This window comes from Marmota monax, unplaced genomic scaffold (assembly GCF_021218885.2).
Source record: "Marmota monax isolate L192 unplaced genomic scaffold, Marmota_monax_Labrador192_F-V1.1 WCK01_AAM20220418_F8-fsc00007, whole genome shotgun sequence".
NCBI lineage: Eukaryota > Metazoa > Chordata > Mammalia > Rodentia > Sciuridae > Marmota > Marmota monax.
In genome coordinates, this window is record NW_026692781.1 from 7,914,413 (window position 1) to 7,931,823 (window position 17,411).

The window sequence follows — 17,411 nt, forward strand, 5'->3', positions numbered from 1 at the left end:
TGGCAGCATAATTACTACACTTATAAATATTTAGATTCTTATGTAAAATGTGTTTTGTTCTAAGAAGCAAAACAATTTGATTAACATAGAAATCTTCATAAAACAATTCACTATTCTTGACTATACATTTGAAAGATAAAAATTTGACTTAAAAAGTAATTTTTATATCTTATGTAGAATATGGTGCAAAAAAAGGATGTGATCTTTTAAAAATGTCATGACTAATTGAATGATTGGGAAATATTTTAATTTTAAATGTGAATCTTTATTTAAAAACATTGTAAGCAGCACCACAAACCTGGTGCTGAGATCTAGTTAATCCAGAATGTTTTAATGTATTAGGAATGTCCACAGTTACATAATCAGGACCTACATGCTTTGGATTCTATTTTAAAGTACTTTTTAATGCACCAAAATAATCCCTTACATAAAGTGTTTTGGTCTAGATTTAACTGATATTTGACCATGTCAGATTATTTTAAATGATGTGAGTTTTTGTGTACTTTGTCAGATGTTGTGTCAAAAAAGTTTTTCAGTATGAAAATATGACAGAAATCATTATCCATGTCAGCCAGTTCTCATTTCAGTTCATGGAAAAATGTTGAGGTACGGTTATATTGAAAAGTATTAATTGACCCTTTCCAAAAACTCATTATTTTTAGTTATATATGGAGTACATTCAGTTGCATAAATGCAATTATAGTCTGTTTTTATTAGTCTCCATCTCTCAGCCATCTTATATTTTAAAAAATGAACACATGATTTTTCTTGATGAAAGTCAACATTATAGTAAAATAATAGTACAGTTTAATACTCCTTTCTCTAATTTGAGATCGTTAAGACATTTAAAAGTATTTAGTTTAGCCTTTAACTTGGAGAAGTTTGTTTTGTTTTTCATTTTATTTTGTTTTGAGATTATCCATAATTCCAAATATAGACTTCTCAGCTTTCTTGCCAAGGCAACTGTTTTTCTAGTTTTACACATAACTTTCCCCAGTCCAACCAAGTTCAGCTTGAAGTTTCTGTTTGTACAGTTTCTTTGGTAGACAGTACTGGGGAAAAATATTAGTACTTCATAGTGCAGCAGTTCTCAACTCTATCATACCCAGAGCTCTCTTTATAACAACTCTATTAACAACCAACACACCTCTGAAAGGAAATTCAGAGAAACGCAACATGTACACACGTTATATTTTGAGTCAGTATAATGTTGTAATATAAAGGAGAAACTGAAATACATATTGCAGTGTACAAATGCTCAGGCATGACCCCACTAGAGGAACTAATGGGACAATTTTAGGTGCTTGCACCTGTGGCTAAATAGAATTCAATAGCTACAAATACAGTCCCACAGAGTTGGGTTATATTAATGACTCTGGTACCAAGAGCAGCACTGCTCTTGGTGACAGTCTTCAAACTCTTGATAAAGTTATGAATAATGCAAAAATCAATCTGCCTTTGATTTGTTTTATTTGGTAAATATGTTGTAAATCAGAGTTGGATTCTAGGCACAGAAAATTAGAAATCTCATTGTTTACTTGTTTGTTTGCATGAATGCACATAGGGCATTTGAAATTTGTGGGTTGCAAGAGAGTCCTTGATCATGTCGGACTTAATGGCATATTGGAGGAGGTCTAACACTTATTTATTTATTTATTTATTTATTTATTTATTTATAGTACCAGGGATTGAACTCAGGGGCACTCCACCACTGAGCCACATTCCTAGCACTATTTTGTATTTTATTTAGAGACAGGGTCTCACTGAGTTGCTTAGCACCTCGTTTTTGCTGAGGCTGGCTTTGAACTCGACTCGAGATCATCCTGCCTCAGCCTCCCAAGCCACTAGGATTACAGGTGTGCTGCTGGGGATCAAACCTAGAATCTTGCATATACTACAAGGTGCTCTGCCACTGAGCTACAGCCCCATCCTCTGCAGTCTTTAAAACAAACAAACAAAAAAATACCTTCTCAGTATAATGGTCTGGCATGGTCTATGACAACCACTACTGTAGAATGCTAGAATAGAATTGATGTTTGCATGATAATTTGTGTTGTATCGGGTCCTTACAGTAGATGGGTGTGACCAAAGCAAAGCTATGAGTCATACATTCATGTTTTACTTTCCAATGAGAAAAGGCAGAGTTTTAAAAAATTATCTCTATAATTTTCTGTGCCAAAGATGTTTTCAGAGTTGTAAACCTCTTGCCAAAACTAAACTGGTTTCCTAGTTACCTGGCCTGTTTGCATTATTTCTTAAATTGCTAATAAAAATACAGACTAAATCTATGGTTTTAGATTTAGTATCTAAGTTCCAACCTGCCCCTCTCCTACTATAGTTTCTTATAGTCTTGATCCTGTTTTATTGCATTTGTGCTGATGAACCTGACTTCTCCATCCACTACAATTCATCTGTGAAGGAAAAAGTGGGAGTCTTTGGAGATTAGATGATACAAATCTGAATGTAAATTCTCCCCTGTCATATATTAATCCATGGAGACTTCAGATTTCATATCTTGTTTATGCTATCAAATTAGCTCTTTTAGGGCTCCCTTTCAAATAGTCTTTGCTTACTGTAATGAGTAAATCCTATGATTTGTTTTGTTTTGTTTCCTTCTCTCTGTTGTAGAGACTAACCATTCCAAGCAGTTGCCCCAGAAGTTTTGCTGAACTGTTACACCAGTGTTGGGAAGCTGATGCCAAGGTATATTTTTTGGTTGTTCAGTATTCTGAATTTTCACTTGTTTGTTTGGTTTTGAGTTTTTAAAATTTGAGTAATAAAATCCATTACAAAGCAAAGTTGGATTGGTGTTCCCGTGAGCCTCAGCCTGACTGCTAAGGCCCTGTGTTGGCATCTGCTTATCTTGATCTCTAGAGACTCATTATTGACTCTTTTTAAAAGTACTCTTTGGTATTCTTTATTCAGTAAAAATAATTTTGTTCTTTTGTTTTTAACCTTTAATAACCATTGGACCTCTATGTTATAAAAATGGCTAACACATCACAGTACATTTTATGTGCCATTGGTTCTAAGCACTTTGTATATATTAACTCACTTATTTCTTAGAATGTATCTTTGAAATGGGTATTGTCATTACCCTCATCTTAGACATGAAGAACCAAAGCAAACAGAGGTTAAATAATGAGTCAAGGCCACACTGCTAGTATTGAGCTGATATGGTAGGAGCTGATCATGAACCCCAGAAGTCTGGCATGAGGCCCTGCTGTGTTGCCTGCCTAACCAGAGAACAGGCACAAATAGCACTTCCAGAGAATGTTGTTATGTCCTCCCTGTCCAGTTTCAGGGATGTTTTTGAGTTATCACAACAGAGTTGGAGAAATTGCAAAACTTGGCCTTTCTTGTGGTTATCGCATTTGAGCATGAATAGCCTGTTTCCTTTTCCTGCAAAGATCATTTAAAAGATTCTCACATACATATGGAAATATTTACAGATAAAGTGGTAGGCCAGTATTGGATTTACTTCAAAATGAGGTGAAGGCTAATGGATGCCAATATAGATTAAACCAGATTGCCCTAATAATTTCCAAAGCTCAGTGATAGGACATGGAGGTTCATTACATTGTTTTCTCTACTTTTGTGTATGTTTTGAATTTTTCATAAGAAAGTTAAAAAATAAGACTCTCACCAATTAAACATTGGAATAAGAGAGCAGTTAAACTCAAGGAAGGAACAGAAATCTTCAGGTTCACATTGGTGCCAGTTTTCATAGAAATAGGGTTATTTCTGACTTTTGAAATAGAGGCCTAAAAAGAAAGACTAAAAAGTGAATTCTATCCTAATTTAAACCCAGTTCTGTTCTGACATCCAGGAAGCATGAGTGATCACAACACATAGTCTGTTCTTCTACAACATACATCTTTAGTTGTGAGTAGCTCAGAAACTATTGGTGTGTATCAGACTGTTAGTGTGACACAGAATTTATGTTGATTCATGCAGAATGTTTTCCAGCACATTGTTCCACACTGAGAGCGAAGTACAATAATGCAGCCTGTGAGGCAGCCTGGTGCTGTGGGGCGCTTTCACTCCATATGGTCCTGCTTGGCCTGGTGTGGAAGTCTTGTTGCTGGTTCTCCCCAGCCACGAGCATTTGCCTTTGCCCTGGTGTCCAGCAGCTTCAATCTTTGCTGTCAGTCCTATTCTTCAAATTTATTTTGCCTATATTTTTTCCCAAATTGAGTCCTATATTTACTCAGTATTATTTTATTAAATATTTTAACATGTTTTTAAGCTGTATTAGTATTTTTATTTGGAATAATTATTTTATTAGTACTCAGTGACAAAATTGCATGGGTTTTCAATGGTCTTCCCTACCCCTGTTTAGGTCCTATTATTTTTGTGCATGATTTTACAAAATGTGGGTATTTTTAAACATTAAGAGAAAAGCCTACGCTTTGCAACTAATCCAGAAGATATTTGTAAGCTTGCTTAAAACATGGTATATTACCCTTACCCTACTCCTTCTATTAGTTACATAACCATTGTAATATATACAGTGATTTTGGTAGTATTTTTTCTACTACTTCAACAGAAATTTTGCCTGAAATTATTTGTATTAACTTAGATTAATGCATATACATCTGTATAATTGTAATTATATTTCAGTATGCAAAGCAAGTTTGTAATTTCTTAATTGAAAACTTGGCACTACATTAATCAAAATTCTAAGAACATATATTTATTGCTCATTAATTAAATCATAGTATAAAAACTTCATACAACAAGGACATTAGGCCCAACATTGAAGCCATGAAGTTGACATGACTTTAACATGAAGTTAGTTGACCCTTCTTTGGGAACTAAAGAATTTAGTGTTTAGCCATGTGAAGTATAAAGAGAGTTTAAGATTGATTTTTATTTTCTCAATTCATGACATCTCTTTTTTTTTCTTTTTCTTTCTTTTCTTTTTTCTTTTTCTTTTTTTTCTTTTTTTTTTTTTTTTTTTTGAGAAAAAGGAAAAAGAGGTTTATTGCTTTGCTAGCAAAGGAGAAACACAAGGGACTCCTGTCCCAAAGGCTGTGATTCTTCCCTTCAGCAGGAACAGGGGGCTTTTAAAGAGGTGATTCAAAGGCTACATTCCACAGGTTCTCTGTTGGAGTTGTAACTCACTTCTTAATTTGGGAGATAGTAATTTATGAGATCTTCTGGTACCCCAAAGTCTGGATTACTTCCTTTCATGACATTCTGATCCAACTATTCCATGCCCACTATGAGGGGTTTGATTGCATAGAGGTTGCAGCCCACATTGCCACCCAATCATTGTTCATCTCCTCCAGATCACCTTGTGTACCTTCATTTCCTGAGCATGCTCTCTTCCTTCTGTCTCTCTCCCTGATACTTCACTATGGAGCCTTCCCTGACTACTCTGTTGTCTCCAGACCAGGCTTAGTCTAGCCTCCTGTTCCAAACCACAGTCTGGACCACTGCCCTACTTGAACTGTGCTATTTTTTAAAATATCTTTTTCCTTCCTAAATGCATTGCAAGCTCTATGAGGGAATAGAACACTAATTCTTCTGTATTTCCTAAGAGCGCTTTACATCAATTTAGTACATAGATGTCCAATTTGTTGTTGCCTGAAGAAGCTGGACCACAGTACATTTTCTGGAAGGTAGATTTTAGTTCTCTGGCTAGAAATATGTAGCAGTTCAACCAGGAGTTGGTGCCAGTCCTGTGCATATATGGAGAGCCATAATTAGTATTTTCTTTTTTTCTAGTCCTAGATTTTTAGAGTATCAACACCTAGGTTGAAATATTCACCCCACCTCTAGGACTGATGTTCTTTTGTAATGAGGAGAGATGTATATAAAAGAAAGCTTGTATTAAGTAAATGTTGGGTCACTCTAATAGTTCATGACAGGTGCTTAAAATATTTTATAGAAGAAAGAATTAATGAATATTAATTTAAGTCTTAAAAGAACATTTTTAAATAAGGAAAAAGAATAGCTAAAGCCATAAGTTTAGTAAGAATACCTCGTCCTTCTGTAATAAAAGGTGTGAAGGGATTAAGAGCATGACTCCAGGTTGTGTACATTGCCTCCTGTGTGATGCTGGGCAGTTCAGACTTTTCTGAGACTAGTTCTCCTTATCTATAAAATGGAGATAACAAACACAGAAAAAATAAATGTAGATGTTTAATAAATATTCCTAGATGTGGTATTGTAAAGTAAACCAAATCTGCATAATACCTAAAAGGCACTTAAGCCCCCTCAAAGGAATGTCCATGAGAACCTATATCAAATGTTTTATTGTGTAAACAGAACATTCAAAGATATTACCATAAAATTCTATACTGTTGTTGCATTTTTCTTTCTTCTTCTTCATTTTATTTATTTTTTTCTTTTTTGAGACAGGGTCTCACTGTGTTACCCAGGGTAGTCTCCAGTGATCCTCCTGCCTCAGCCTCATCAGTAGCTGGGACTGCTGGCACATGCCACCACACCTGGCTGTGCTACATTTTGAATGTTCGCATTAATCATTTCTGTCTGAGAGTAAATGCTAGCTATAGAATTAAGATTTTTCTAGGAATGCTTGTCATCCAACTACAAAAGAGCATCACCTTAGAATAATTAAATATAGGGATACATGTTTTTCTTTAAAAATCCATTAGCTTCTCCTCCTTCTTTTCCTTCTAAAATGAAAATCCTGTATTTATTATATAATTAATTCCTGTGCAAATGAAACATTTTTTTTTCTTTTAAAACATGACACATGGTAGGAGAAATTAGAGTAGGAACAAAGGTAAAGAAGACAAACAATATTTCTCAAGTTTCCTACTTAAGGCATTTTCTTCTTTATTAGAAGGCTTAATGTACACCAGTAGCATTTAGCTACTACACTCTCTTAAAACATAACTCACACATGTGCCTTTAAAAGAGAACAATATCAGTGGAACTCAATAAATATTCTAGTTTTATATTTCTGAGCAATGAAAAAAAAAAAAAAACTTTTCTTCATAATGTAGGAAGCATTCAAGTCCCAAGAGCAAGCCACCTCAACATTGTTCCTTCTTGTTTTTATGCTCCTAAATTAAAATGCATGTTTTAATTGCTGCAACTGTAATTTGTTCAGAAATGGTATAATTATGAAGCCTGATGAAGAGAGAATATGCATCATCCTTTTATTATCTTTCTCCATTTTTGTTTTAACCTTTTGTTTCAACCTTGGCTAGAGTCTAAAGAGAAAGACTAGTGTAGTTACTGCTCATTGAAGAAGTACACTTAACCACTGCCTTTTCAGTTTCTGCTGAACAGGATCTTCCATTGTCCCAGCACTAAAGCTGGTTCTAATGTGAAATATACATTGAGAGCAATGACATCAAGATAGCTTTAAAATTGGGGTTTCTTCCCAACCAACTGATTTGGGAAATTTTATTAGTTCAGATGGATTGATTGGTAGATTTTTCCCCATCATTTTACATAAAATCTTTCAAACATATGGAAAAGTCAAAAGGATTTCACAGTGACTAGCATGCCCATGATGCTAGTAATGTTTTACTAGCTTTATCACATAAATATTTACATGACTTAACTTTTTCCTTTTAGGGACCTTAATCATTTCAGAGAGAATTAGCACTCTTTTTGCCTAGAGAAAACTACTAATTACCCCAGTTTTAGGCCACATGATAGAAAAATAACGTCTAAATCTATTTCTTATAAATAGTTGATTGGGCCAGGCATGGTGGTGCACACCTGTGATCCCAGTGACTCGGGGAGGCTGGAGGCAGGAGGATTTCCAGTTCAAAGCCAGCTTCAGCCACTTAGTGAGGCCCTCAGCAATTGAGCAAGAGCACAATGAAAAGGGCTGGGTATGTGGCTCAGTGGTTGAGCACGACTGGGTTCAATCCTTGGTACCAAAAACAAAAATTGTTAGTTGAAAATAGAGAACACAGTTCCCTAAACCAGAGCAATGTGATGGTTGTAAAATAACTAAACCAGAACACTGCATCATTTCTTTTAGTTACAGTAGGTTGAGCTTATTACTACATTTTTCTCTTGAAGATCTCCCTTCTTAAGTGTCCACAATTGATTGCTTTTCTTCTCTTCTTCAGAAACGGCCATCCTTCAAGCAAATCATTTCTATTTTGGAGTCCATGTCCAATGACACCAGCCTTCCTGACCAGTGTAATTCGTTCCTGCACCACAAGGCAGAATGGAGGTGGGTGACCCTGGTGCCCAGTCCCAGCCCTGGCTTCAAAGGTCCATCACTAACCTCAGTAGGGAAAAGGACCAGAGACGCTGAACACAGTCTGATTGCTAAGCATAGCATAGAAACAACACACAAAAAAAGTCATAAGATTTTGGAGATCTGATTAGTCTTCCATTTCATAAGTAAGCAAGAAAGCGTATTTCTCTAAGCTTGTTGCTTTAGTATGTTACCCAGTATTTGGAAAGAATATTGAAATCATATCTTCTGAGACAAAAGATGGTTACCAGACATTTCTGTATATACACTGTTAGGAAGCTTTGGCCTCTAACCAGTAAGAAATAAAAATACCATTAGCCTTGAAGTTTGAAGTTCTCTCTGTGTGCTAGTTAGAGGTTAGAAAGACTATACAAACACTTCTAAAAGAAAACTCTAGATGTTATAAATCCTATTAAAATTTCTTAAGTGTAAAACAAACGTAGTAATAAGAAAATCGTATTATATGAGTGGAAAAAGTAAGCCAGGGTGAAACATTTGCGACAGGTCACATGATGCAGGAATATAAATAGCGTGTTTGGGAGCTGACACTACTCCTCCCCTGACGCTGCAGAGATTTTAAGTAACTTCATCTCTGCTCCTGACAGCCCTGGCAGTAAGTGACGCCTTACGCCATCTGCTGATGCCAAGTGAATACTGCACATACTGTGAAAATCTGAGTTTTTTACTGCTGTTGTTAAACATTTCTTGGGGAATTCTGTTGGTGTTTTACAGTGCTCTTATTTATTTATTCTTTTGAAATAGCTTTGTAGGGCCAGTGAATTTAATGAATTTTTATTTAGGAATACAAATGTAATACAGTAAAAAGTCTAGGTATGGAGGCTAGAGTTGTAGCTCATAGGTAAAATAAAGACATTGTGTCCATCTGTGACCAGAAAAATTTTTTTTTAAATGTATAGTTATGAGGGACTTTTTTTAATGTTGAAATAATTAACAAAACAGAACAAGAAAGTAATGTTTCCTATATTAAGAGGTGAGTGCACACCTAATCAATTCACTCCCCTGAAATCCATACATGTTCCCATTGCTCCTAAGAGAAATACTTCAGAGTCAGGAAATACTTCAGAGTCAGGAAACCCCCTACTCTGATTTCACTAGTCTCATCTTAACAGCACCAGTCTGCCCCTTAGTTTCTGGCCTGCAGTCCCACAACAGAGGAACATTTCTGCTTTACTCAGAGTCTCTGCAAGCTCAGTTTCCTAGTTTAAAGCCATCCCATCTCAGTTACACTACACCTGACCCCATCCCCCACCCCAGCTCCTACTGGCTTCAGTGGCCACTGGACCAGGAAGTGTACCCTGAGCCAGGAAGGTACCCTGACTCTAGGTCAGACCATTCCCACCTGCATGCTCTGCAGTTTATTGTTTAATGTCTCAGTGGCTGAAACATTGGAGGGGTAGGCATTACATTATCTTTGTTTATCACTCATTGTCCCCACAGCATCTAGCATGTGCCTTGAACATAGTAGTTACTCAATAAATACATAGGGAAGGAATAAAATACCATAACGATGATAACATAAAAGACATTATGCTCTTGCACAAGAGAATATAAATATGTAAGTTAATTTTCCCTACAGAAGTCTTTCTTACATTCACTCGTTGGTGTGTTCCTTGAACCTCTGCATTTGGAGACATGGGTGGTGCCATTCTCAGTATTGGACTATAGTAATGAGCATGACCATCCCAAAGCTCATGGTGCACTCCAGCAGGAGAGGCCAATGTTAAACTGCTAAATATAAGTGTACAAATAACTATTTAATTACTGTTTTGACAAGCATTATGACAGAAGTACTGGATATCTGAGAGCATTAACCATGAAATCCAATCTAGTCTGGGGATATAATAAAAGAATTCCCCAAGGAAATGCTATTTGATCTGTTACCCAAAGGATTAATAAGATTTTAATACTAGTATCAATACCTTTGAGATAGGGAGTCTCTAAAAGTATGCCAACAAAATCAGAAAACAAATTGATGTTTGTAAATTTAAAACCTTTAAAAATAAAAATTCAAAACATGTATATGGCCAAAAGCAATGTCCATCATAAATAAATTTCCAAGTACTTCTCAAACATTTTGGTCTCAGGATCCTATTACACTCTTAAAAATTATTGAGGACTTCAAAAAAATTTGTCTAAGTCATATCTGACAATATTTACCACATTCAAAAATAGAACTGAGAAAAATTTAAAATATGTGTTTATTGATCTGTTTCAAAAACAATAATAAATCCTGCTTCTCAATTCAGCCTATGGCCCTATCACATAATGCCCCTGGAATACTCTGTACATTTATAAAAGAATTAGAGTAGAAAAGGCAAATCTGTCTTAGAGGTATTCTGGAAACCAGTCTGACCTCAAGAATCCTCTGAAAAGTTCTCTTAGGTTCCCATACCATACACTGAAAAACATTTTGATAGAGAATTACTATCTTTAAAAGAACAATTTAATTAAAATATACTAAAGGACATGAAAGAGCATTTCACAAAACGAGAAATCAAATGGTTAATAAACATATGAAAAATATTCAACCTCCTTTAATCATCAAGTAAATACAGGTAACCATAATTTATTAGATTGGCAAAAATTCACATTATGAAAATGCTTAGTGTTATAGGCCTTCTCATACATTGCTAACAGGGGAAACACTAACTGCCGGGACAGTTACATTCCTATAAAATGTTTTTATTCTATGTCCCAGAAGTCCTACGTCTACCATTTTATTCCTAAGAAATAAACAGGAATGGTATGCAAGAAATGTATAGGCACTTGTTCAGTCAGCCTAATTTAGATTTGCACAACTAGAAGTGGTGTTAAGTACAAAAATATGGAAATAGTTTTTTAAAATGATAATATTGCCATATACTAAATAAAACAGAACCATTATACACACACACACACACACACACACACGACAAATGATTTTAAAATAGAGGCTACAGTCCAGTTTGTTTAGAATGATTCCATTTTTTTATAAAATAAAGGTGCATTAATAGTATGTATATAAATACAAAGAAAAAGTACCAAAAAGACATTTTTGCAGGGCATGGTGGTTTATACCTGTAAACCCAGCTACTTGAGACACTGAGGCAAGGATCCCAATTTCCAGGCCAGCCTCAGGAACTTAGTGAGACCCAGCCTGAAAATAAAAAATCCAAAGTATTGGGGCTGTAGCTCAGTGGTAGAGTGCCCCTGAGTTCAAATTCCCACTACCAAAAACAAAAACAGAGTGTTGGGACTGGGGTTGTGACTCAGTAGGGGAGTGCTCAATTCCCGCTACCGAAAAAACAAAAACAAAACACAGTGTTGGGACTGGGGTTATGACTCAGTGGTAGAGTGCTTGCCTAGCATGTGTAAGGCACTGGGTTCAATCCTCAGCATCACATAAAAATAATATGTAAAATGAAGGTATTGTGTCCGTCTACAACTAAAAAAAATTTTTTTTTAAATCCACAGTGTAATCACTGGGTAGTGAGATTATTGAAGAGTGCTGTCTTTTTGTATATCTGTATTTTTTTTTACTTGTTTTACATTAAGCCTGGATTAGTTGAATGATTAATTTTTTAAAGTCTTCAGGCCAGGTGTGGTCGTACATGCCTGTAATCCTAACTGTTCAGGAGGCTGAAGTAAGAGGATCACAATTTGGACCCATCCTAGGCAACATAGGGAGACCCTGTCTCAAACAAAGAATACTTCAAGGTGAAAAATGAGCAAAATAAATTTGATGATAGAGGATGGAGGAAAATACATCAGTATGTTTTTGGAAAATACAGTTGGCCAGGGGGCATCCTTAGTGGCTCTTTCAGGAACTATTGACCCTGCTCTTAGGGCTGGAGAGAAAATGTGTATTTTTTCCTGAACCAGCAAACCATAGATTGAGAATCCTAGAGCTGTTTTAACTGAACTTGGTAATTGGTTAAAGACATGGGGAGTAATATCAATTATAATAATAAACACAGTTACTGTTCATGAGGTTCCTACCAGATGCCTGTACTTCATTTGGATTATCTTTTTAAATCCCCATGGCAACCCTAATTGTATCACAGATACAAAAACTGAAGCCCAGGCGGGTTGGGTAACTTGCCGAGATCATACTGTACTGAGATGAAGCCTGTAATGGGACCCAGGGGGTCTGGTACACAGGCCACTCCGGCATGTATGCTGCACTGTGCTTTTGCTGGACTGTGGCCACTGGTTATGCCAACTCCCCATTAACATGCAGGATTCATTTAACTGGATCCTGTTTAGCTACGAGTCATATTACAGGGCATGATTGTTTTAGGTTATCATTACAGCAAAAAGACTGTCTTACTCAATCTGCCAAGTGCTGAAAAGAATGATGTTTTTATCAGATCATCTGGGTATTTCAAAGGACAACATATTCAGACTACTTCTTGCTTTTCCCCAACTTTTGTGTGGTGCCTAAAGCCATGGGACTGGGGTCCAAAGACTATTTTAGCGAATGAGAGTCACAGTGCAGTCTGCTTCCAATCCTGCTGTGGTGTGTCTGGCAGATGATTGTTTTCTGGTAGAGCTTTCTCTACACATAGACCAGATGGAACATCTATTTTTGGAAAATTAAATGATTCTAAAATTCTTTTTTAAAGCTAGATTATTAAAATCCACATAAACTGTGTTCTTCTTGTTGGTCTAATAAATAAGAAAGAAATCTAGTATCAGCCATTTCCCTGTTCATCAAATCCTCATCTTGATTCTCCTCCTGTTAACATAAGAGCAATAATGGCAGTGAGCATTAAGAACAGAAAGTGTACCCTGTTTGTCCTGTTTGCAGTTTTTATTAATCCCTGTGATTGTCTACAAACGATGGCATTCTGCATCAAGTGAGTTACATAGGATTATGAGCATTCAGACCCATGTCTCTGGCAAACACTGTTTGTTGTGTTTTTCCTTGGTGACCAAAGTCCTCTCAGCGTGACATGCCTTCTTGACAACAAAAAGCTGAGATCAGAAAATGTAATCGTTCCAACTTAGATTTTAAGCACAAACATATGATACATAACACTAATGTATATTTATCATGTAATATATATGTGTGTGTGTGTGTGTGTGTGTATATATATATATAATTTTAGCAAATAGATCTTTTATTTCAAAGTAAGTGTCTATTTAATGAAAGAAGTTAATTACAGTTCATTGCCTGTTCATAGAAATACTACTTGAAATCAAACTTGGTTGGGTTTAGTTTAAGAGAAAACATAAAATTTTCACCAACCAAGACACTTAAACTATAATTTTAGAACAGGAAGTTTATATAAATGCACCAACAAATGCACTTGATACAGAACAACACACCAACAAAAAGGGAACATCTAGGGGATCAGTGTCTGTCCTTGGGCTTGAGTTTCTTGTGGTACCTAACCTCAGAGTCTTGGGCACAGGAGCCAGAACACAGCTGGGAACCTGGGCCTGAGGAGCAGATGGAGGAAGATCTGTTCAGTCAGTGTTTGTTTGTGTGTCACAATTTTCAGCTTACTTAACTTTTGATGTCTTTTCCAGAAGGGCTCAAAAAATCGCAGTGGGCTCCCAGAGCTGGAACTTGAGATGAGCTCTTGGGTTCAATTACAAGTGAAACAGAATGTGTTGGCCATTTACCCTGACTGAAAAGAACATCAGTGAGATCAGTCTCACTGGCAGGAGAGTTGGGACTGGTTGAAAAAAGGGCTGTACAGACTAATGGCCCACACCACTGCCATCTCACCTCTGAGCATGCCCAGCTGTGAGGCCTCTTTGCCACCCTCTGACTGAAGATAGCTTGCTTTTTTCTTTCTGGATTACAAAGTTTATCCTAACATTTTCCATATTGATTTTTCCCCTCAATCCCTCATTTGAAAAATAAAAGCACGTTGTCTGTGAATGGGCATAATATCCTTGTCAGAAATATCAATGGTTTAATTTGGATTTTATAATAGTCTTGATTCTGAAATATTGCTGCTTCTGGGCCTTATTAGAAACTGTGACGCGATTCTCTGTATGCCTTTTCACATGGCATGAATGAAAGGGATGGAGTGTTGATATTTGTGGGTGGCATTTACTTGCTGCCTCCCTAGCTAAAGAACTTTTCAGTCAAGCAGAGAAGCAAAGCCTTGGGCCCACATCCAGACCCACCTCAATAACTGTTCCCTGAGTTGGACTTTGCCAGTGAATACCTAGAAACCACTTGTTTTCCTTCATTAAGTTCTTATCTGTAAGAGTATTAGAATAAGCCTCTCACATCCTCTGATTTTCCCTGGTAATAAAAAGGCAGATTTTGGGGGCTGGGGATGTGGCTCAAGCGGTAGCGTGCTCGCATGGCATGCATGCGGCCCGGGTTCGATCCTCAGCACCACATACAAACAAAGATGTTGTGTCCGCCGAAAACTAAAAAATAAATATTAAAATTCTCTCTCTCTTAAAAAAAAAAAAAGGCAGATTTTGGTTGCACATATTCATTAACTTTGACCAGGGGCTCTCCCTTTCACACCTCCCCATCTCCCTGAGGATGCAGTCTAAGGCACGGGGGCATAACTGTTGGCAGCACTCAGGAGCCAATAGACATGGCACCGATTTCCCACTTGCCACCTCTTCCTCCTTTTTGTCTTCCTCTCTGTGGGCCTTCCTTCCTGGCCTCCCCTTCCCTCTCCCCTTCTCCCAGTCCCCTCTCATCCCCTCATTACTGTGGCTTACTTACCAGCTCTTCAGAAACTCAAGGAAAGAACTTCCAGTTCTCCAAGCATAAATTTAGACATCATGACAGCCCTGCAGGAGAAAAAAGTTTGTGCCAAGCCATGTTAGCAATTTCCCTTGCTGTGAAGAACAGGTTTCTATTACTGGGCACATTGTTCCAAGTGTGAGGTTGGTGGGCCCAGAGAGATGAAGCAGAAATCTTCCTTTAAACATTATTAAGAAAGAGATCTTCAGAGCTCCTCTGGCCCACAGTGTCCTATACTTACCTGATTGTAAAGACTTTCCTGAGTTTTTATCAAATAATGCAAGTCCTTCCCAGCCCCCTGTCTAATGAATCATGAGCTCCAAGGAAAGGGAATCTGTGCTTTTGTTGTTTTGTTGTTTTCAACAAGCTGCCCAGGTAATTCTTAGGATCAAGCAAGTTATAGAGTCTTGATATGCTATAACCACCACCCCTCCAACCAAGGAAGCTGAGTCAGATTAATCTATTGATTGCTAGGGTTGCTCAGCCACAGGTAGGCTAAAGTGCCATCTCAATCACTTGCCAACAGTATGATACTGATAGCCTAACCTGAGTGTCATTTTCCCATCCATAATACAAATTAGTAACTGTTTGTTGGGCTGTTCTGGGAATAAGATGAGATATGTAATGTACTTTATAAACTCTATAAACAGCTCTCTGACTATAGGCACTCACTAACGACTAGCCTAGACACCAGCTCCAGGTTATGCTGCATCCCACGACTCTTTGATGCTTTGTTGCAATACTTTGAGCATGTTTTTCCAAACCAGAAGCTACCTGTTGATTTTTAAGGATATAGAAGATGCCTGGTTCCCTGGGTATGTCCTGGTCAACTTCAAAACACACGCATTAGTCTTTTACTCTGATGAGCATTCTGATGGACACTGTAGTAGAGTTGAGACTTACTAGTTGTCCTTGTGCAGGTGTGAAATTGAAGCAACCCTTGAGAGACTAAAGAAACTAGAGCGTGATCTCAGCTTTAAAGAGCAGGAGCTCAAGGAACGGGAAAGACGGTTAAAGATGTGGGAGCAAAAACTGACAGAGCAGTCTAACACCCCGGTGAGTACTCGCACCCGGCTTCCCACGTGCAGCATTAGAATGTGGCTGAGCATGGCAGCTCTTCTCCTGTCCTGCCTCCTCCTCACTTCCTGCCTTACGCCTGTGTGCTAAAGGCCTTCATTTGTAGCAACTAGTATAAATGATCAAAATGCCAGAAATTTAAAAGAAAAGTCCTGTCCTATTTCTGGCTTTTTCCTTAAGAAATGTTATTCTCTCCATGTGCTTGTATATTAGACTTACAAAAATAAAATCTGATGTATTTTCACACCATCTGTTAGGTCCCCAGAACATGTGCCTAAATGCTGATTAACTCTTTATTAACTTCATCAGTAATTAATAACTAACTCCAAGGTAGCTAAGAAAGTCTTTGTGCCGCAATTCAACCACATTTTTCTTCTAAAATAGAACTAGCCTGATGGTGTTAATATTCCTTGCTCAATTTAGTGTTATGACCATGGCAGCAAAATATTAGAAAAGCTTAGGATATGCTTCTAGTATATTCTATATCCAGGAAGAGTCTTGATTTTTCCCAAGTATTATATTTAGAGAAAAAAAATTCTTTTTAAGGATTTTACTATGTACACACTAACCTTGAGCTTATATTCTAACATAATATGTTAAAGTCTAAGCAGATTTCAGCATTCTTTTCTGTTTTAAATGACTTGTTTCTAGCAACTAAGTACAAATTTATCTGTTTTTCCAGGACTTTTAATGGGAAATATTTTCCCACTCAAAATCACAATGATAGAGTAAAAGTAAACTTATATTTTTATATTTTGATAGTTGCTATGACAATTATACCAAATAACTTAAATTCCCTTCTTTTTAAATTTATATATTCATTCTAATTTGTTGTACATGACAGCAGAATGAATGCATTTCAGTTCATAGTACAAATATAAAGCACAATTTTTCTAAATGCTCTTCATTAAGCAGTCAGTGCACAATTGCAAATATTTCCCAATGTCTAAAGAGTAAAAATAGTTTGTCTTCTTTTCCAACTTGTATAGAAAAGCAACCTGATATCCAAAAATGAAAACGCAATGAAATTAAGTGTCCATTATCAAATTTAACTTTTTTTAAAAAAGATTTTTGTAATCCAGTGGACCCCAAAATAAGAGTTTAATAGCTACACATAAGACTATCTTGGGACATTACAAAGGTACATTTTCTAAATTTCTAGATTTCACTTGGTTTTCAAGTAAGGAGTAGAGGGAAGTTCCCTGATGAGGTTGAATTGATGCTGGCAGGCAGACTAGAAAGCACTACCCCAGGGATCTGCACAGGAGCCCTACTTTTCTAGGCTGATGAGGGACAGGAGCAGGAAGGGGCCCTTGGCCCTGCAAGCACGTCCTCTGAAGCCTGAGAGGATTTTTTTGTTTTATTTTTCAAATGCATTGAAATCTTAAAGCACTGCATGGCTTGACT

The 17,411-nt window shown here is 36.9% G+C and overlaps 1 protein-coding gene across 5 annotated transcripts in view; it reads left to right on the top strand.

The window, feature by feature from the left end:
• Positions 1-17,411, top strand: part of Map3k20 (mitogen-activated protein kinase kinase kinase 20) — a 170,231-nt gene that overhangs the window by 105,361 nt on the left and 47,459 nt on the right. For all 5 annotated transcript variants that reach the window (XM_046447168.2, XM_046447169.2, XM_046447167.2 and 2 more), the window contains exons 9-11: positions 2,629-2,703; positions 8,067-8,173; positions 15,848-15,983. In XM_046447168.2, coding sequence (XP_046303124.1) covers positions 2,629-2,703; positions 8,067-8,173; positions 15,848-15,983 — 318 coding nt within the window. The remainder of the gene's footprint in view (positions 1-2,628; positions 2,704-8,066; positions 8,174-15,847; positions 15,984-17,411) is intronic.